At 31.1% G+C, this 22,829-nt stretch overlaps 1 protein-coding gene across 1 annotated transcript in view; it reads right to left on the minus strand.

Moving 5' to 3' along the window:
• Positions 1-22,829, minus strand: part of LOC143921688 (uncharacterized) — a 75,822-nt gene that overhangs the window by 52,917 nt on the left and 76 nt on the right. Inside the window, exons 2-6 of the mRNA XM_077445040.1 lie at positions 22,696-22,800; positions 20,040-20,245; positions 18,285-18,420; positions 16,882-17,015; positions 15,170-15,398 (exon numbers count right to left, since the gene is read on the minus strand). Of these exons, the coding sequence (XP_077301166.1) occupies positions 15,170-15,398; positions 16,882-17,015; positions 18,285-18,420; positions 20,040-20,245; positions 22,696-22,800 (810 nt within the window). The remainder of the gene's footprint in view (positions 1-15,169; positions 15,399-16,881; positions 17,016-18,284; positions 18,421-20,039; positions 20,246-22,695; positions 22,801-22,829) is intronic.

Below are 22,829 nucleotides of genomic sequence, written 5' to 3' on the forward strand. Positions count from 1 at the left end.
TATGTATATAAAAAAAAGTTTTTTAAAAACTAGGCTTTTCTATGTTTTGTATTTAATAATTTTTATAAAATATAGAGTGAAAAAGAAATAGTTATTGGCATTTAAGCAATTAAAACTAGATGACGGCGAAAACGGATATTCACCAAGTAAAAGCCGAAGCGATCGCAGTAGGCGAAAATTTTGGGCGATTAGCGTCAGGCACTTATTCGTGGGAGAATTTTCAAATGCGTCTAATACGAAATTCTTTCAGCATCGTAATGGCGGAAGATACATTTACTTATATTGATGACCAAAATGAGCAATATGGCAAAAAGTATAAAAACGATCGGATAAGAGGCAAATTTTTTTCAGAATTGTAATCCTAAGTGAAACATAAAAGAGGTTTGTAAAAAATGGAAAAGTTTTAAAACGAAAGGATAAGAACCCCAACTTCGTCAGACAACAAAATCGATTCTGAACTAAAAAGAGGTTAGTAAAAAGGAGGTATGTAAAAAATGGGTCTACGTGACGAGCCAGAATGTTAAATTACAGAAAACACAAATATCGGAAGGCAAAGATCGAAAATCGAAAGATCTTAAGTCGAAAGATCAAAAAATAAGCGTGCATGGTAAACGGCACATACTCACTTAATTTGCGCGAGCAGGGTACAACAGGAACAAGAGGAACAGGCTTTTCCTCCCGTATTCTGCGCACGCACATTAATACGGGAGGAAAAGCCTGTTCCTCTTGTTCCTGTTGTATCCTGCTCGCGCAAATTAATTGAGTATGTACCGTTTATCATGCACCCTTTTTTTATCTTTCGACTTAAGATCTTTCGATTTTCAATCTTTACCTTCCGATATTTGCGTTTTCTGTAATTTAACATTCTGGCTTGTCACGTAGACCGGTAAAAAATATAGATTACCTCAACACAATCCGCTTTAGGTCATCGACTTTAATTAATGTTATTTATTAGATGTATTATGAGCATTTATAAGAATTGTAAATAGATTTTTGAGCTCTTTTTCCTATTGTGCTGAACATTAGCATTAGAATAATATAATACTATGATTACTAACAAAATTAAATTAAAATTTTAAAATATTAAATGATCGGTAGATCAGTAGCTATTAAAATAGATAAAAGATGTATTGTGAACATAATTTTGTAATAATATAAAGCATTTAAAAATCAAAATATAAAAATCCGACTGTCAAACATGAATGTCAACATTCATGTTTGGCCATTAGACGAATATCGAATTATAATATAAACATTTTAACATTCATTATATAACCTATTAGTAAAATAAAAATATATATGAGAAATAATGAGAACCTATAATGCAAATTTTATAAGATACCAACTGAACCCGGCATGCGTTGCAATGCCAGAATATGACATGCAATTCCCGTTCCCGTTCCAAGTGATGGTTGGAACTCAACAACGTGGCTTCAACGACGTGTCGTCATAAACCAACTGGTAACGTGGTTACCAACGAATACATGTCCTTGACTACACAATGGCGCTTCAAACTTTCGCGTCGATAAAATTGTAATTACGAATATTATTATTAAGAGGCTTTTTCCCGTTTTTTTTTCATATTAAGCTTCCCGAACATGCATACAACAAATCCTGCAAGTTCCATCGTAATCAGTTGAGTGGTTTAGGAGCCTATACGAGACAGACAGACAAACAAACAGACATTCAATTTTTTATATGTATATAGATATTGTGAAGTTATAGGCGTTTAAATAATTAAAATCTGACAAAACGAGAGGGTGGCGGAAAGTCAAACATATAAGGTCACTGACCGCTAAACGTCAAAATGTTTGCATTTTTAAACGTGTCAATTATTATTATTTTTCACCATCAAAATATCAGAATCGATTAAAATTTCCGTCGTTGACCGAACCGCGCAAAATGGCAAAGTTTCAAAACGATCGAAAGACTGTTGGAATATATATTAAATCTTTAGCAAACATAGACACATAAAAAAGTCTAGTAAAAATCCTATGCGTCATATTAATTTACAATACACGGTATGTAAATATTGTTGAAGGGGAAGAAATTTGATGGGATTCTTTAACAAGTTGGGATAGATTTCAATGTATGCATGCCCTTCGTGATTTCATAGACCTGGTAGCCCTAGTTTAGCCCCTTCTCACCCCCATCATTCTACAGCTGGGGCCTTTGTTTTATGGCAATTGCGGCTTGTTGCCGACGTCAAATATTCGCAACTGTATAAATAGAGCGACGTTAACACGTTAACGGTCGACGCGGCTGGTACGATTGACGATTCGTGACCCCTTCCGGCTCTGCGTGGATATTATTTTCGGCCGTTTAACCCGTTGCGAGTCGTTCGGGAAGTTCAACTTTCTCGCTTTATAACGACGTCGAATTTATATCAGCAATTCAATAATACATACATACTATTGGCACAGAATTTCATACTATTTTGCAAAGGGATGGAATCTTTACTTCATTCTAAACTGTATTTCTTTTTATATACCTCCTTTGCATTTCACATGGCTTTCGTGTTAGTGGTTATATTTATATCTATTATCTCTTATGGTGCGTACGCACCAAGCCAACGAACGGCCCACAGGCCAACTTTTAAAACCAGTAGCGTACAAAATATCGAAATAAAAATTAAATTTAAAAATTGAAATTAAATATCAAAATTAAAACTATTATTATTATATTAAAATTAAATTCAAGTATCAAAATAAAATTATAATCATTATATTAAAATTAAAATAAAATATTGAAAGTTAAAACAGAACATGCACAATTTAAATAAATTTTCGAGATTGACCTAAAATTAGATCATCAACAATCACATACAGGTAATCCTCGACAAGAAGTTTTGACTTACGAAGATACGCACTAAGATCGAAAAAAAATCAAAGAATTATTATTTTTACTTCCCCGTAAAGCACAGCTACTGAGAATATATCATGTATAGAGGTAGGATAGTCACAGTGTTATCCATTGTTCGGCAAACCTTTAACAATGCATTTACAACCTTTGAACAATACACGGTCCCCTCAGGCTCCAGTGACTAATCATGTATTAGTATGGGTGATCCAACGATTTTTGCTAACCCGGGGTGTTGTCGGTCACATCAAACGGATCTTTTTATTCTTCAATTGTTTCTCTCGTCGAAATAAATCAAGTAATTAAATCATTTCAGAGGTAAAATTTATCGGATAATGTGTGATTATTAATTTTATTTCGACGAAAGAAAAAAAAACCCTTTGACAAATCACCGACAACCGACACCGCGTTTTTTATGAATTGTTTTTTTTTATCGATCATCGACGTCGAAATACAGAAACATATCGTGACGACTTTAAAATATTATATCAAGATATTTTTTCACTCGTAAGCAGAGAAATTATAATATTTCTCTGGTTTTAAATGCGTATCGTCGCCATTCAAAACATTGTTGTAATTCAAAACATCAACGATGATCTAATTTTAGCTAAATCTCGCTCTTTAACTTAATTTTGATATTCAATTTCAATTTTTTAATTTAATTTTTATTTCAATATTTTGTACGCTACTGGTTTTATCCTGCTGATTAAAAAAGTTGGCCCAAAATCGTCGTTGGTTTAGTCCGTAAGCACCATTATCCGATCGTTTTCATACATTGCCATATTGCTCATTTTGGTCATCAATATACGTTAATGTATCGTCTGCCATTACGTTGTAGATAAAATATCGTATACAACGCATTTTAAAAACGGGGCCCGTAGAATTTATCGACGTTTAACAAGCGTTCGTCTCGTGTCTTCCAACCTGTTCGCCTTGATATGGCCATATCAGATTTTAATTGTTTAAACGCCTATAATTCACTCTATATTTTATAAAGTTTGCTCTATAGGTTCTCGTTATCTCTAATATTTAAATATTTATAGTTTAACTCTCATATGTATATATAAATTTCAAATTTGGCGTCTAGCTTCATGTAATCTAATACACGATATTGATTGATTGATTTTTGGCCAAATATGTCAGATCTGGCATTTCACTGCATATCTCCTCAGTGAGTTTTATCTGTGAGATAAGTATTCAATAAGAAGTTATGTTGTATCTAATTGTTAATATGATTTACAATAAGCTTACATACATTTAGTTTTTTACAATAAGCTTAAACTTGCTCCAAATCACCGTTGAGATATAAAGACTAATAACACTGAGCAACAAAAAATAATATTAAGATATATAAATTATTATTTTGAATAAAAATACCAATAATTTTATTTTACTACCGCCATCTATGTATAAAACTAAAGACTACATAGACGTCACCCAGATTTCAAATTTGCAAACTTCAAACGCGTCTTAAACGATATTTTATCTTTATCGTAATGGCGGAGGATCCATTTACTTATATTGATGACCAAAATGAGCAATATGGCAATGTATGAAAACAATCGGATAAGAAGCAAATTTTTCCCTGAATTGTAATCGTAAGTGAAACGTAAAGGAGGTTTGTAAAAATTGACCCATTGAATTTGAATATGATAATGATTTTTGTTGGTTCATGATCGTTTGCGAGATATGAGCGTTTAAAAATATGCGCAATTTTTAACAGTTTTTTGTCTTTTGTGGTCTTTAACTCAAACACATGTCCCTAATAACTTTAACTCATGTCCGTAATAACTATGTGCATGGTAGACATCATCATTTTATGGTTGTACCTCCTACTCGCACAGTTCTTTTTCGAATGGCTCCTATTACAAGAGCTATTCGACTTCTCAATGAATGCGATATTTTTCACCTAGGCGAGCGTAGATTATCGGATATTATTTTAACATGTTTATCTGGTAATCTGCATTCATCATTACTTTCTTAATTTGAATGTGATGTATGAGTGCAATTTTAATCTACTCTCTTCCATTTGGGCCTCGCAGGGATGTTTTGTGTTTGTAGCTTGTTCTTATTTATCGGAACAGGCTGCAGTTTTCAAGACATTCCCTTCTTTGTATTTTTACTACTTATTAAATTTTCATTTATCCGCTATTTTATTACTTTACTGTTTTTTTTTTTTGAAATTTTTAATTTTCATCTTATTTTTGCTTTTATTTTTTGTTCTATCTATTATTTTTTTGTTTTTCTCTCTCTCTTGTTTTATTATCTAGGCCATTGTGGCGCATTAGGTTCTTGCTGTAATGCCACAACGGTCCAAAAAAAGGTAGGTAGTTTTTACCATTTTTTTCATATTAAACAATTAAATATAAATATATTTACAGGTATTTGAAAAAAAATTCGACGGCGTGTAGATCAAACACAGGACCGACACATTTCTTTTAATTTTTTTAATGACTATATGTCAACACCCATGCGATGATATTTCATCGGGTACAACACTAGTTGTATAATAATAATAGATTATACTTTTTTTATAATTATACGACTATCCATAATATCGTAAATAATTTGGAGTACATTTCATTTTGACGTGAAAATAATTATGTTATATTAAAACTTCTTGTTTTATTTCGTTTTTTTTTTTGGGTACGTAAAAAATGTGCGAGATAAGCTCTCGCTTGCTTAAAATATCGTCTAAATATTATTCTTCCGGAATATAAGTCAACTTGAGGGAAAGAGAGTGAGACGGGGAAGGAAGGGGATTCAGTGTAAACAAGCGTTTTATTTTAAACGAAGTAGAGAGGAAACGTGTTTATTCTGCGCGAAAGCTTTTCGCATCTTTACTGATTAAAACAAAATAATAAAAAGGTCAGAAAGCTCGTAATAACAACGTTGGAATTAATTCATACTGAAAACATAAATATGATAAAAAAAATCTCGCCCGAAATGCAACAGGTTAATCTGGACGCGCTCAAAACCGTCATCCCCTTTCATACATAACGTTTTTTCATTATAATCAAATCTATGTATATAATTTTTACTTTATCTATGTACGTAATAACAATAGATGAAGTTTTGTGATCATGCGAAAATTTCAACTCAAGATTTTGACTGATTCGAACTGAGAATCGATCACTGATCACGTTTTCATGATCTAGAAAAAATGTGTGTGTGCCTGTGTGTCTGTGTATTTTGGGGATTTTTTGAACACCGTTAGTCCTATCAAACTGAAACTTAGTATCGGTTACTGAAATTTTTATCGACACGATTTAATTTTTTTCAATTTTTTAAGTTGAGCGGAAAGGGTACCTCCCCTTATAGGTGTCCCCTTTTTTAAGTTTTTGAATTCAATTATCTCCTAAACCACTAATTAAATCGGACTGAATTTTTTTTATATGTAATATAAATTATTATATGAACCGGAAGTAGTACTTTTACTCTAGAGAATCGAGATTTTTATGTTTTTCTAAAACACCTTTTGTTTTATTTAACTGAAATTTCATATCTAGAAGTTTAAGCTTAATACTAAGTTATTTATAAAATTTTGTAAGCATTCGTCAATCGGAAGTGGCAGTTTACTCTAGTTCGATTTTTCTTCCGCAATGTGATGCAAATAAAAAAAAATCATTCAATTTTATAAACTGGAAGTGGGATTTTTTCCTCTTCTTTCGTCAAAAATGTTGTCGCCACTACTCTATCCACACCCCTGAACGTATCAAGCTGAAAATTTATATTTGTATTCTTTATGTACTAACTTAGAGCTGATAAGGCTTTGGTCAGAATTCGTTAACTGGAAGTAGTATTTTTTTTTAAAACAATATTTCATTATTTTATTTTGACCTTTTAAATTATATTTTATTTATTTTTATTATTTGATCTTGTAAATTATTTTTATCGATATTTAATGTGTATAATACTGATAGTTATTTTAATTAATACAAAAAATTTGAACAAAATCGGACAACCGAAAGTAGAACTTTTGTCTTGTGTAAGTTTCCCTACACTTGCGCTCAATTTGTATCGAAAATGCTGTCAAAAAAAATTAATCAATTTAGATTTTTTAAATATATAGTATTTTATAAATTTCTCTAGTAACTAAAAAAAATAATTCATCATCCATCGGATGACATAAACACGTGCGTATTTCACAATGCTGATGGTATGTGTGATGTGTTTGTACGATTCAATATCTAATTTTATTATGTGACCTCCTTATATTCCTCAAATACATAAATAAAGTCATGGGTCGGTCACATCCGAATTTTTATTTTTATTTTTAATATATAATTCTTTGTACCGGAATTTTTATCTTAAGATAGTGTCAGATCATCATATGTTATATAATGTAATATAAGCAGCTAATTACACGGAGACATCTCAATAAAATATTCTGCTATCATTATAAATATATATGTACATATGTACATATATTTTATTTTATTGTAACCTAATTCGAAGAGTTTTGCTTTTAATTCTCAACATGGGGAAAAATAGCCGTACATATTGTACGGTCTCCATTACCTGGACGATTACTGCAAAACACACATTGAACTATAGAATTCAAAAAATATTGAAATTTATAGCTGAAACCTGTATCTTTTTCACATAAATTTTTCAGGACGTTTTTCTGGAAATTTGAGCGCTTGAACTTCCTATGATTGCGAGTATTTTATATAAAAACACGTAGTCAGTATATAAATGAAGTACAGGAATCGAGGCTCTGACACATCGAATATTTATAAATTAAAACGCAAAACAAATGGCTTTCCAACCAAAAAGTAGTTGAAAATAGGTCACTGACTGGGCTACGTACAGTTGCTATGCATCGTTCGTTTATCAAGTAAATCTTTAAATTTGGTCCGAGGCAGAGTTCTAAAGTCCGCCACCGCGTAAATACTGAGTTTTTCCTCTCAGTGCCAACAGGACGTAAAGACTCCCCCGCTTTTCTTTGCTATTTTCCGTTTTTGTCGGGTTATTTCGTCTCGTGTTTTATTTTTTTGTATTTTTATTCCGCTCGTCTCGAACTCTCCTAATCCGCATAAAACTCGTTCAGATACGTGTGCTGGCTTAAGCTTTTATTGCCCCGTTCGCGGCGAAAGCACCGGAAACAATTGTCCGTCTTACATCTGCGGCCAAGAATTTTTTCCGCCTTTTCTCTGCTTCATTCTGATTTATATGTTTAAAAATTTCAGTAGAATAAATCTCAAAGAAAAAAAAAAAAAAATTAAAATCTACCTATTGACATATGTATGTAATGTGCATATGGACATATATATGTATAAGTATATTTCTATTGGTCGTATATCTTCATTTAATTCAGTATAAATCAGAGATATTATTACAAATAGCAATATTATGTATGTTGTTGAATATAATTAAAATGATTATTTGTAATAATGATAGTGTTTTCACCCGCTGGTTTACAGTCAGTATTAATTTTTTGATTTTTATTAAGATGTAGCTATTTGTACATACAGTATCGACGAATTATTGGCTATTTTTACATACAGTATTGACGAAATATTGGCTGTTTGTACATACAGTATCGAAGAATTATTGGCTATTTGTACATACAGCACATAGTACATAAGAAGATTATAAGAATTAGGATTTAAGATTAATAAATTATAAGATAAGAAATTTAAAGTCGATTAAAAAACTTTTCCTTCGGTCGTTGCACATAACCTAAAAGCGCAACATTTGACAGTGAAAGTGACGTTTGGTATAAACTTTTTAAAAGTAAACAAAACTGTTCAAAAACCATATTCAAGACTAAGATTCGATTCAATCTAACTTATTTGATGCTTCTTTGCACTACTGCCATAATATTACAGTGGAATTTTGAACGAATTATTGACTATTTGTAGTTACAGTACATTCGTCAATACTGTATGTACAAATAGCTAATAATTCGTCGATACTGTATGAACAAATAGCCACATCCTTTTTATTATTACTAAATTATGTTCACAATACATCTTATATATGTATATATTTTAATAGCTACTGATCTACTGATCATTTTCTATTTTACAATTTTATTTTAATTTTGTTAGTAATCTCAGTATTATATAATTCCAATGTTAATGTACAGAATAATAGGAAAAAGAGCTCAAAAAGCTATTTACAATTCTTATAAATGCTCATAATACATCTAATACTAATTAAATACTCTCTAAAGTCGACGATCTAAATCAGATTGTATTTAGGCAATCTGTGTTTATATCTGAAGGGTATAGACATTTTGTTGTACAGTCAGTATGGCGTAGGGCTTCCAAGCCGGCTTAAACCAAAATCGAAAAACCGGCTTCTTATCAATTTAAAAAAAAAATGAAAACCGACTTTCTTGGATCAAATCAACCGGCTTTTTAAGGCTTTCTTTAATTAATAATACAAGGAATAAACGTTATTTTTCAATTGGAAACATATGTGATTGTATTTCATAGGTTTTAATTGATGTTTGAATTTACAACCAGCAGCATGGACTACTGGTTATATCATATCTTGTTATGGTCAGTGTGGTTATGAGTTCGAGTCACACTGCTTGCTGCTGGCCAGATTTGGCTTTTCGGTCGGTCGTTTCTTAACATAGTTTCCCAATTTTTCTGATTTTCATTGAAACGGTTCCTGCAAAGTTGGCTTTCCCTACCAATTTCTCTCGCGAAATCTTAAGTTATTGTTTTATCTCAGGATTCACCGGGTTTCTCTCCATAGTTGTTTCTGTGGGTGTTTATCGTATAAATTCGTATTGTTGTATAAAAGTGTTTATTGGTCGTATTATATTCGATGTTTATTGAACGTATTGTATACGATGTTTATTGAACGTATTTTATACGATGTCTGACCATAAACGTATGGTTTCGAATTATATAATTATTATGTATTAAATATATATAATTTCTTGATATCTATAGTACACTCGTCACATTGGAATGGTCTGTAATGGCGAGTGTATATTGATTGATTGAATAAAAATAAAAATAAAAAATATGTAAAAATAAAATTTCACGTTTCACGAATATATTTCAGCTCTAGTATTTATTTTTCCGTTTTGTTTCTTTGGAGATACGTTCCTCCAATAATTCTCTCATCCAATTTATAAATACCTAAGCTTATTATATTTAATTAATAAGATTACGAATCATTCTCTTATGTGGGTATTTATGACTGTATTAATTATTAAGTAGCTCGTCAAATTGATTAATTAAACGACAGTTTCACATGCACGGTATTATTTTCTCTATATTTGGTTTATTTAATTGGTATTGAATTAATACGTTATTTTTGTATAATTCACTAATTATTAAGTTTTTCTTTACTTCATGGAAATATCATTTTAATTCACTAATTCATATAAATAACCATAGCAATTGTCCTACGATAAATATCCATACGTTTAACAATAACACTTATCTGAGAGTTCATATTCTTAGGCTTAAAAAAATATATTTATTACAAAATAATTTCAAATAGAGTTGGTAAAGTTAGGAATAGTACGTATGTATATCCAATGAATTAGTGACTTAAACCTTTTTAGAAATAAACTTGTTAAAATTTATGTTTTGTATTTTTTCTTGTTGTTCAATTTTCGTCGATTTTGAGTGGTTGACTTTTATTTTAATATTTAATTTCAAATTATCTTATATAATATTTCTTTACTACTGTATGGATATTTAACCCCTTGGGTCCATAGGTTTTGCTCTCTTTCCTAAGTATTCTATAAATATACAAATATTTAATGAAATAACATAAAAATACAATTTTGTGTGGTACCAATTTGTGTATATGTATATTATACTAGTTGTTTTACCCGGATTCGCTCAGTATTTGTAATATAAACAGCGTAAACATGGTGAATCTGATAGGAAATATTCATTTCTTCTTTTATTTAATTTATTTGAATGGAAAAAAATATAAAAATATATTGTCATCATAGAAATTTTGTTTTGTTTACGAAGTTCCCAACCAAAGATACTTACATATATACATACTAACATACAATGTCTCTTTCGAAATTATATATTAGATATTGTGTGGTATAAATTTGTGTTTGTATATTAATCTTTATTTATTTACTGCTTGTATTTAAGTTAGTATAATATTTTATAGTTTTCTTAACTTGGTTTCTATATCTACATATGTTATATAAACTTAAATTAAATGAAAAAAAAACAAATAAACTATCGCCAAAGTTAATATAACAAAATGGAAATCAAAAAAACCAAACTATACATTTTATTTTTGGTATCTTCAAATTCAGATATTTTTTAGTATGTAGGTACAAAGCAATATTGAATATTGCTTACTACATTGTACTGAATTTAATTAGCTCGCTTTGTACAAAAAGGTCCATGAATTTGTGGATTTCAAACTAAATCACGTAAAACTTGTAAAACACTTGCCAATATCGCAAAAGAGGCCGGATCCAAAGTTTGCGACACTCGATCGAGACGATTGGCCATTCGCTCCAAATCCCCAATGAAATTGCTAATAGTTTAATAAAATTTCTACATCTTCCGAGCCAAATTTCACCCTAGTCAGTCACACCTGATTTTTGCACGTGGGGTAGTTGTGAAAATTCGCAGGGAAGGGATAAAAGTGGTACGTCGTCGTTCTAAAATCCATTTGCCGCAGAACGCGCGCGATCCTCTTGTGTGTGCCAATCAGATTTTCCGCTCCCTTTGAAATTCTCCAATTTTGATGGCAGAAAGACAGGGGGGCCGGGAAATTCTACAGGGTGGGAAATTCGAGGGGGAGTCGACGGGTGGTTCAGCGGTGACGTCACCGAGTCGTTAAATCTCCGTATTGAATCTCTGACGACGTCTTCTTTGTCTGTCGGCAAATCTGCTGAGTGGATGGAATCTGTTTATTCCTTGTTCTTTCTTTCCGCGTGGCCAACAGGCGTAAAAAGTCGTAATGCGAATGAAATTTAGCGAAAAATGAGAGACTTCCTAGGAATTTGCGAGATAAAAGGAGACACGTATGCGAGGAGCAGATTCTTTGTTTTTCATTTCGGACGTCTAAATCTCGTTTAGTCATTACACGCTTTCAAAGTATTTACCTCGCTTGTGGAAAAGCTTGTTTCGTATATCAATTACAATCATTTCTGTATAAAAATGAAATGAAAACGAAGAACAAAGTACTGTAATATTATACAGTACCTTGTAGAGAGTCAGTTTTGTTGACAAGTGTTGTTAAGCTGTAGAGTTAGTTTTGTTGACAGTATTGCTTTCAAATATTGAATAAGGATACAAAATAAAGCATTGCGTGATTATTGTTAAAGTGAATGAAAAGTTTTCTTTTTACTTTATATGACGGTTATGTTTATAACGTGAAATTATCGTGTAATACAGGAATCACATGAACTGATTTGGAACAAATTTAAAGTAATATTTTGACGCTAATCGAATAATACACAAACTCAATATCGAATTTTACTATATATTTATTGAATTTGTCCTGCAAATCGGATTGTGTGATTTATTCGTTATCAATGGTGAAACGTATATATGTATGTATATACTATAGATTTATATTCCAAATTACAGACTGTAATGTAGCTTATAACGCGAAACAAATATACGAATATACAAAAAAAGTTTTTATATTATAAAATTGTATAGTTCGTTATATGAATTTATATGCCTGATAAATGAGCTTTTGTTCAAAAACAATGTCAAGCCATATTTGGAATAATATGTTCCAAATCTACATCAAATAAAAATACGTTATTTAGGTTCAAAGTAGATAACAAATTTTAAAATTTCGTTTAATATCACAGATATCTGAGAGCAATTAAAAATCACCAACAATAGGACAAGTATCTGACTATTGATTCCAGTACTTACTTTTGACACAGAAATACTAGATTTTGAGTTCAATACTGCAAACTGCAGACTCGTAAACGAGAGCAAACCAACAAAAACCATTGTCATATTCGAATTCAGCGGGTCAAATTTACTCAATAAAATCTCTGCTTCCGTTATTTTTTCGTTGCTCGGTGTTATTAGTGTAATCGCTCTGCATAGTGTAATCGCATTTGCTACAGTGTAATATGTAGCGTGTGTTACAAAAAATCACCAGCAGAATAGACTTGTAGTTAGGATATATTATGTACTTTGCTTTGCTTTGAAGAAAGTGGTCACGGGTTCAAATCCCACTGGTTTCTGCTGGCCAGATCTTAGATTTGTGACTCCAGGTCGATCGTTTCATATTTGTTTGAAAAAGTTACAAGGTTTCAATATTGTCTCGTATATAACCAACAGAATAGACTAGTGGTTAACATATAATGCTTTGAACAAAGTGGTCACGGGCTCAAATCCCACTGGTTTCTGCTGGTGAGACCTTAGATTTGTGTCTCCAGACCGATCGTTGCCTATCAAAGTTTGCCAATTTATCTGATTTTCATTGAAACGGTTACAAGAAATTGGCAACCTTTTCCATTTTCTCGCAAATCTCGAGTTTTCAGCAGTTTCGAATTTCCACTGAATTGTATGAAATGCTACAAATTTACAAATTGGACCGAAAATGTCTTTTTGGGTGTTACTCGATATGTACTTACTAAATTTCACTGAATTGCTTTAAAATGCTGCAAATTTACAAATTTGACCATGGATGTCTCTGTGGGTGTTAATTAATATGTATTTATTTTTTACTTACCTCTTCTTACTTTTTATTAATACAAATAATACATGTATCAAATGTACAATGTTTCAGGCCAGGAAGGCGCCTTGGGGTTACCTGTTTGGCCTTCCTGGTATAAATTAAAAATTAAAATGATGTTATCGAATTTGTTATTAAATGAAATAGCATAACAAATGCGATTAAATTATCTAATTTAATCGCATTTGTTGCACAGTGTAATATCATGTGATATATGTATAAGGTAATCGCATATGTTACAGAGTGTAATCGCATTTGTTACACAGTATAATAGCATATGTTTCATAGTGTGATCGTACTTGTTACTTGTTCAATATTGCATAGTTGGATCCATAGATATAGAATAAGAATTCTATATCTATGGTTAGTTCAAATTGTATATTATAAGTAGTAATTATACTTACTGCTTTCCAATACTCGGTTTGTAATGTGATTACATGCTGTAATCATCATCTTCTGCGCTACGTATTTTCATGTTGTGTAGAATGGTTCTAAATGTGATTATTATGTAGTCAAATCTATTTTATTTATCCAAAAAATACATACATATGTATATAATCAAATAAAAAAAAAGGAAAAGCTTTTCGATATGTTTTATTTGAATATCACATAAATAAACATAAACATTCAATATGTTATACATCTGAAGCGAAAATTATACTATTTAGATGAGTTTCTGTATACCGATTATTTTACAATTAAAATAGCCACTTCAGAAACATTCACATTGTCAATTGTTTCGTTCATTGTTTAAACAGATTCGATATATAATTTACTTTTCTTTTATTAATTCTACAATTGATACAATCTAACTGAATTTCAGACATGAAAATAACAGCGTCATTGATATGCTAAATTATATAATCTGTTGATTTAAGTAAGTCATTCTAGCGCATTTACTAAAGCAAACCACACACGATCAAAGTAGTGTGAGACCGACTTTATGCGAATGCGATAAATAAATTTCACGTATATTACATTCAACATATATTATATTTATTTACAGTATTGTATTTACATCGCAAAAAAATAACATTTATAAAAATACGTTGTATTTTTTTTCAGTACGTAACATAAATTTCATTTTTACATTGTTTCAAACGAATACGAATATCCTGCATGTCAATTCGAAATGAAGAATATGTAAACTATTTATTCAATTTTTGAGTAAATAACAATTCACACACTTACTGAAAATATCACAGAAATCAAAATATTTTTTTAACTACATATTATATGTATGTATGTAGGTATGTATAGTAAATATTCGCCTCGCGATCTCATTGATTTTGATTGTACATTTTGTTATGATAAAATGATTTTTCTAATGTGAAACAAAAACACACATCACAACTGCTTATTTTTTAATATATTTTTTATATAATATTATATAAGAATCGTCTTAAAAAACACCCACTGATTTTTTTTTTAAATGTATTTATTTCTCTTTGCGCGATCATGTCTTGAATGAGGCGCCACCGAGCGCCAATACAGTGACGTGGATCGAGAATATTAAAAACCAAAGCTTGCACTCGAAAAGGCATTGTTTCGACGAACTTCCACTTTTAACTGTAGGGAAATTTTAATAAATAAAATATAAATAAAATTTACTGAATTATTTTCTTAAATATATAGGAAAAGCTCTCACCTAGAAGAAGAGCTTCTCTATTATCGATCAGAGGGGCCACTCTTTCAACCAAGGATTCTTGATCTGCCGTCCAAAGTACTGGGGAGACTCTAGCAACACACCTGGCTCTTAAAGCTCCTCCTGGAAAATGTCCTGGAGCTAGAGAGAGCTTTAGCCCTAAGCTTGCTGTCAACAATCCGTGCTTGTGCATCACTGGAGCGTACTCCACCAACTCCTTCGAACTTGTTATCTAAACACGGTATAAATTATAAATACGACACTTTTGCAAAATATTCATACTATTCAACTTGGCTTTAAAGTAGAAAAAATAAAAATATATAAAATACTTTTTGATATATGTATTAATCAAAAAATTTGTATCCAAACTATTTTTATTATTTGTGAACTTTCTCAATGAGCCGAATTTATCTCATTATGTGATGCATTCTAATAACTCGTGTTATAATATGCATTTGATATAAGACAGATTTATTTTTTAACGAAGTAACAAAAATGAAAATAAAACTTGCTAAATTGACATGAAGTTTATTTGGCTTTGATCGAGAAGTAATGACGTATGTTTTCGTATTTACATAGTAATGACGTATGTTTTCGATACATGATTGATTGCCAAAGTGTTGTACATATATGGTTTGATGCATTTAAAGAATTATGGAAAGAAAAAGCAGAAAGCCAAAAAATATGGATGAAAATGTGATGGTTGACTGGAGCAAATGAAAAACTGATATGACAACGTAGCCAAAAGGTATCTGAAAGAATGTAAAACGAATGGATAAATATCTTAAATTTGATTTGCAAAGTGTAATATTTGCTTTGGCGCATTTAAATAAGAATGGCAAGAAAAAGCAGAAAGCTTAAAACTATCTACAAGAATTGTGATAATTATGATTAACTGGAGCAAATTAAAAGACTGACTACTTAGTCAAAATAATGGACAAAAATGGACAAGAGAAGTGCTTATATGGTATCTGAAAGAATGTAAAACGAATGGATAAATGTCTTAACTTTGATTGCCAAAGTGTAATATATGTTTTGGCGCATTTAAATAAGTATGGCAAGAAAAATCATAAAGCCTAAAAATATGGAAAAGAATTGTGATTAGAATGATGATTAACTGGATCAAATGAAAAGACTGACAACTCTGTCAAAAGAATGGACAAAATAAGTGCTTAAATGGTATCTGAAACACGTGTTAAATTTGATTGCCAAAGTATAATATAGATATGATTTGGTGCATTTAAATAAGTATGGCAAGAAAAAGCAGAAAGCCTAAAAAAATCGACAAGTATTATGATTATAATGATGATTAACTGGAGGATATGAAAAAATTGAACTTCGTCAAAAGAATGGACAAAAATGGACAAGTAAAGTGCTTAAATGGTATCTGAAAGAATTTAGAAGGAATTGATAAGTGTCTTAAATGACAAGAAGTTGACTAAGTGAGGAAAATTTGTGGGGTTATTTTTAACAAACGTATAAATCTTTATATTTTATATATTTAATATATATGTACATTAAATCTAATATACAAAATATATGTATTTTATTAAACTTTTTAATATATATGTGCTTAATATACATCTAAACATCAGCATGATCATCTCATTACATCTCAGAGACTCAAGAAAATCAAAAGGTATCATAAGCTTGGAGAAAACGAAGGGGAAGTAATCCCAGTAACCGTATTCGGAGGGTTAATAAAATTTTCTCACCTTTTCGTCGTTGACGTACCAATGAAGGATGGAAGCTGGGTAGGACCTTCCCGATGTGCAGTTCAAGCTTAGCACATCTCCCACTTGATACAATTTCCCCTGCTCGCTTATGTGGGGTCCATCCCTGGGCAGGTCTGTAATTGGTTCGGCTATTAATAACCTGGATATTATTGACACCTCAGGGTCCAGGTGTAGAGTCTCCTTTGTGCCCTCGGATCAGGCTCATTTTATTTTTCCATCGAATAAATCAACCCTATTCCATCTCTCGATATCATAATGCCGTATTATTGTCGAAATATTACGTTTCGGATGGTTTTTATACGATTTTTTGTATTCGAACGTCGAAAAAATACGTTATTGGCCGCTCGGAGTGATCATGTTAGCAATGTAATATAATATCCATAATAAATAGCCCGGGGCTATTCCAAGCATCCGAACTCATTTAAATCTGGCCGTTTGTTATTTTTATTATTTATTATAATGAAATATGATATCTTTCGAATTTGATTTATCTATGAAAGTATTAGTTCAGTAGTCGGAAGCTTTTATCAAACAAAGAGAAAATTTATTTGAAATGTTTTTCTGTTTTTATTATATTATAGAATCTTATATATTATAGAATCTCTATAACAAAAATTCCAATATGTATATTTTTTTTTATACGGTTTAAGTTTGCCTTGATTTTTGGATATTTTAAAATAGAATAGATTCATGATATTATAGAATAAACGAAAACTACGTTTGAGGCTCGGTATATATTGTGTTTTTTTTTTTAAATTAAAGCATATAACGACCACTTTCCTACCACTAAATTCGGTACGTACTTCAATTTTTCCCTGCGAATCCACATTTTGATTACATACTAGTGTATAAATTAATAAAAAAAAGCAATCACGTCCTTTGTAATTTGTTCGTTTGATTTATGCTCATTTTATTTTTCCAATAACCCAATAATAATAACTTTTAAAGTGTATACCAATAAATGTGATTTTATATTTTCCATTTTCAAATCCATTAATTTAAATATCAAAATGAATTTGCATACATTACCTATAATATATTTTCAATTCATTTCAGTTAGTTGTTCAATATATACGATATTGAACAACCAATGGTTTGTATAAAATTCCGACTATACATAGATTAGAGTGCATCGTATTAACTCTAATTAATACATTTAGTATATAAATGAGTCATATTATTTGAGATCCGGAACGTTTAAATACATAACACTATATTAACTAAAGCATACATATATATACATATACGTATAATAGCTTTTAATTGCAACTATATAAAATTTGAATCAAATTAAATAAAAAATAAAATTATTTTCATGACCAAGATTTTGTTATATCATCTATTGATTCTTTTAAAATAAAATATTTAAAAATAATACTTACAGACAACTTCCATGCGACCTTCTCCACTAACCGAAGAAAAACTTGGGGCTTCAGCTGAAACCTCACACCTGTATAGACCCGAAGACTTCAGCGTGACACCCTTCAGAGTCACCCTCTTGTCATCTGACAGATGATTCTAGAGATAGAAAAAAAACAATAAAAACATACACTAAATTGAAAATAAATTTATATAAAGTAAGACAAAGGTCTAATAATATAATTTAATTCGAAACTAATTCAAATTTGCATTCAAATTCACAGATCAAACCACAGAAGTTTCCTTTGATCTTGGAACTATACATCGTTTGAGAGTTGAACAATAAAGATTAGTTGAAGATAGAAATCGTACAGGCAAACTTTCAATGATATCACAAGGAAACACTAAGAAGCTTTGTCATAATTTTTCGCACATTATGTATGAAAATAAAAAGCACTAAGCTCCTCTATCCAACTTGAAATTTCATTTTGCATTTCGTACATAAGTTGAATAAAAAATAAGTTGTAAAGGGACTTTTGCTCTACTTTTTATTACACATTTTGAACTTACAACAACATACTGGCCCTCCCAACTATAACCTACATACATTTTATAACCTGAAAGTGCATAACTTTAGTAAGAAAACAAAGCATGTATTTTTTAACCCCACTTTTATATGACCACAATAACAATGCTAGCGATAAGAACGAAACTCGCAACGAACGACATCGCTTATCTAACGCGAAACTACTCTGTCGCACGATACGGAAAAACTGCTATATTTTTACAAGTGTACAAGGTAGGGTTACCATATCCTGGTCATTAAAAATGAGGAAATATAGACGAAAAAAAAACATTCGTAAAGCGACGTGTAAAAAGAGACAATCGGTTTTTACATGGCTTTATTACCTGAACATTTCTGCTAGTGTGGATAAAATTTTGACCCACTCTATCAAATTGATTGTCTTGAAATTTCGTACACACCCATATTTCTGAAGATACTATGAAAGTTTGAAATCATCCCTACTTCTTTCAAAAATAGCTATTTGCATAGTCTAGTCATAGCTATTTGAAACGTGAGTTTTCATTGACGTTTCAAAGACTTATCTAAAATATTTTTCATTTAATTTTGATAGTGAAAGACATTTCAGATTATGATATATGTTTTTCCTGGTCAACATATCAATTTATCAACATATAGTACTTCATAGTGTGTAATTTCAAGTTTTTCAAATATTCGGATGGTTAAAAATCAAATTCTACAAAACTATGAACTTGTAGGTAGATTTTCTAATCTGACTGTTATACGAACTAAAATGATAACGGGCTATTTTTGGTTCAATCAATAATTTTCTAGATGTGTTTAAATCTCAATAATTAAAAATGAAACAAACATTTGTATCATATACAAATGTATAAATTGTGTACTATACAAATGTATATCAGATCACTTTTTGTAGCAATGCAATATACCTATACAATAGTCATCAATTTTATCTTTAATTTTAAATCATTTATGTATTCCATTGAAATGTCAACAGACAAAATAAACATAAAAAATAAATATAAAAATGACTTTCAATTGCAAGACAGTAAACTGGAGTGAACTATGATAGGGTATCATTTTTATATTGAACCCCCTGATTTGTTGCAATATTTAAAATTCTACCCATAACAATAAGGTTTTCAGAAGCTATCACTCTAAGGACACGATATGGTAACCCTTACAATATTTTTCCATGATATAATATAATGTAAATGCAGGGGGAGCTACTTACGTCCACTTTGACACCGTCCATTCTGTAGCTTTGCTGAGGCGGCGAGAACCTCGGCATGAACCTATAGAACTCCTCGTTGTCTTTGTACCACTTGACAGAGTAAAGGACGTCTCGTTCCAAGTCGTATTGGCACTCCAGAAGGGCTGTTTCACCCCTCACTCGGTACCCAGGGATGACCACTTCGACCACCCTCAAGCATATCGACTCTGCGAACAAATCGAACCGTTTGCTTCAGCTGCCGAAATACTATTATCCGCGTTTATCGCTACGATAAGGCTTTGGTTTGTGAGTGACTCGTAAAAAATATATGTGTATGGAAAAGCTGGGCTTATCGCAGACGATGGGGGAAAAACAGGGGGTAACGACACTTTTACGGTGCGACTTGTGACCGGTTTTTAGTGCGACAATTAACCGGTGAAGTAGAAACTTACATGGATGGGAAGTATCGTTGGATTTGTGTGTGTGTGTGTGTGTGTCGTATGTAACTTAATATGTCAAGATTTTTTTGTTGAATTTTATTTTTTATTTTTATTTTACATAGATATATGTACATATGCCAGGAAATCTTGACAGGAAGACCCCAATGCTACTACAAAAAATGGAGAGCATTTTATTATTACATATATCACTGTATTTCGAGAAGCTAATGAACACGAAATAACAATTCATTAATTACAGAATAATCCATTGAGACATCTATGGATTTAGATTTGTACGTTATGTTTACAAATTGTACATACAATAAATACAGAAGATTTGTGACAGCGGGAAAGATAATTTTTTGCCAATTTTGAGGAACCGTTTCAACAATGATCAGATAAAATTGCAAAACTCTGATAAGAAACGATCGATTTGGAGTCACAAATACCCCCAAATCTAACCAGCAGTATAGCGGATTGAACCCACTGATCAATTGGTGCTAAACATATACGCTGCCATTAAGCCATACTGCTGGCTCAATGGTTAATGCAATTAATTATTTAAGTGAATGCAATTGCATGAATTTTAAATAATTAATGCAATTAACCTGATTTAGCGATTTAATATTAAATATAAATATTTAATTTAATTAAATGTATACATATATCACAGTGGAATTATAATTTCACTGACGTTTCAGTGAAATCATAACCAGTTTAATTTTCACTGGCCCCATCAGTGAAATTATATTTATTGACAGTTAGATGATACGAATCTCACCACCACCCCACGTCACAACCCTGATCCGCTCCATCCCCACTCAGATTGCGCTCACACCCCATCCTTGTAACCCCACAACCCGACTCTTGTCCATTCCCTCTATCTTCATGGTCCATCATCTTTTTTTGATGCCGCATGTGTGGAACTGGATGCGGAAGCTAGGTTAAATTAGTGTTGGTTTTATTTATTTAGGGTAAGGATAGGTTTGGTTAAGTTAGGGTTGTTTTTATTTTAAGATTAGGTTGTTAGGGTTGGTAGTACGATTTTATTCGAATTACAAAATCACTGACATTGAGCAGTAAATAAGTAATTATTTTGTTATATCTGTACTAACTGCTTAAGTCAGTGAAATTATAATCTCCACAATTAAAGTTTTCCGAACAATACATGAAAAAGTAATAATTATTGGTAAAGTCTGTTGGCTAATTTTGATTACATATTTAAATATTTAGAGTACTTGTCCCATTTCATGGAATTTTTTAAACATTCCACAACATTTTTGGTGTCAATAGATTAGTGTAATATTCCTCGTATCGATTTTTCGATGCCATCTTCTCATATTTTCTTTTGCAAAATTGCGTTACTTCAACGGTTAATATATACTAATTATTATTACTGGTATCACAATTAGTTTTGATTAAAATAATTGAACTAAAACGAAATTTAGTTCAATTATTTTGTTAATAGATTTTTGCCTGAATTCGATTTTGCTTAAATAATGAACAATTTTTGTGCTTAATTTTTTCTTCTATTATGTATATAAATCAATTTCATATCTAAATATAATAATAATATAATGCAGTCCTAACTATGAGTAGTTATTTTAAAGATTTTACAATTGTCTTAGTTTTACAATAGTTTTCCCTGACAGCTTTCGATTTATGTACAGTCGTAGATTTTCTTCACAATTATGCAATAATTGTGCATAGCTAAGAAACAGGTTTGCATACAGAATATGCTAGTCCGGTTATGGAAATTAAAGGCTTTGTTTCACATACAAATTCAATTTTGCATTATTATTACAAACCCTTCTGTTTTGAATAGCGATACTGGCAATAGTACCTAAATGTACTTACACTCGTACAAATTGATTAATAAATTTCGCTAATAGGTGATAACTACATAGACAAATTGAAAAAGGAAATAAATCGCCGAAATCATAAAACGACTGGGTCGGATTAGATCAAAAATGATTTAGCAACCTTCATCCATCATCGAGATTGTTTTATCTGACTCACATACACACACTCTATCAAAGGGTAAATACGTCCCTTCGGGCGCAAACGCTACGGTGACTTTATTGATTGCAGTAATAGCCTTCTTCGACAATTTGTCAAATGTTTAATATAAAAAAATAGAAGGATAAAGAGAACGAGAACTAGCTACCCGAGGAAAAATAGAGATATTCTCGAAAGTGTAGTGAGATGCCCTCTCAATCCCTATTACAGGCCCGTACCTTTTTCCCCGCCAACCATTTTACTCACAGTCGGAAAAGTGTGCGTAAAAAATACACTCGACATGTATACGCCGGGTATCGGATTATCCCAAATTATTGGATACTCTGAAAAACAAAAATAGCTTAGAATATAC

This window comes from Arctopsyche grandis, chromosome 13 (genome assembly GCF_051622035.1).
Source record: "Arctopsyche grandis isolate Sample6627 chromosome 13, ASM5162203v2, whole genome shotgun sequence".
Classification (NCBI taxonomy): domain Eukaryota; kingdom Metazoa; phylum Arthropoda; class Insecta; order Trichoptera; family Hydropsychidae; genus Arctopsyche; species Arctopsyche grandis.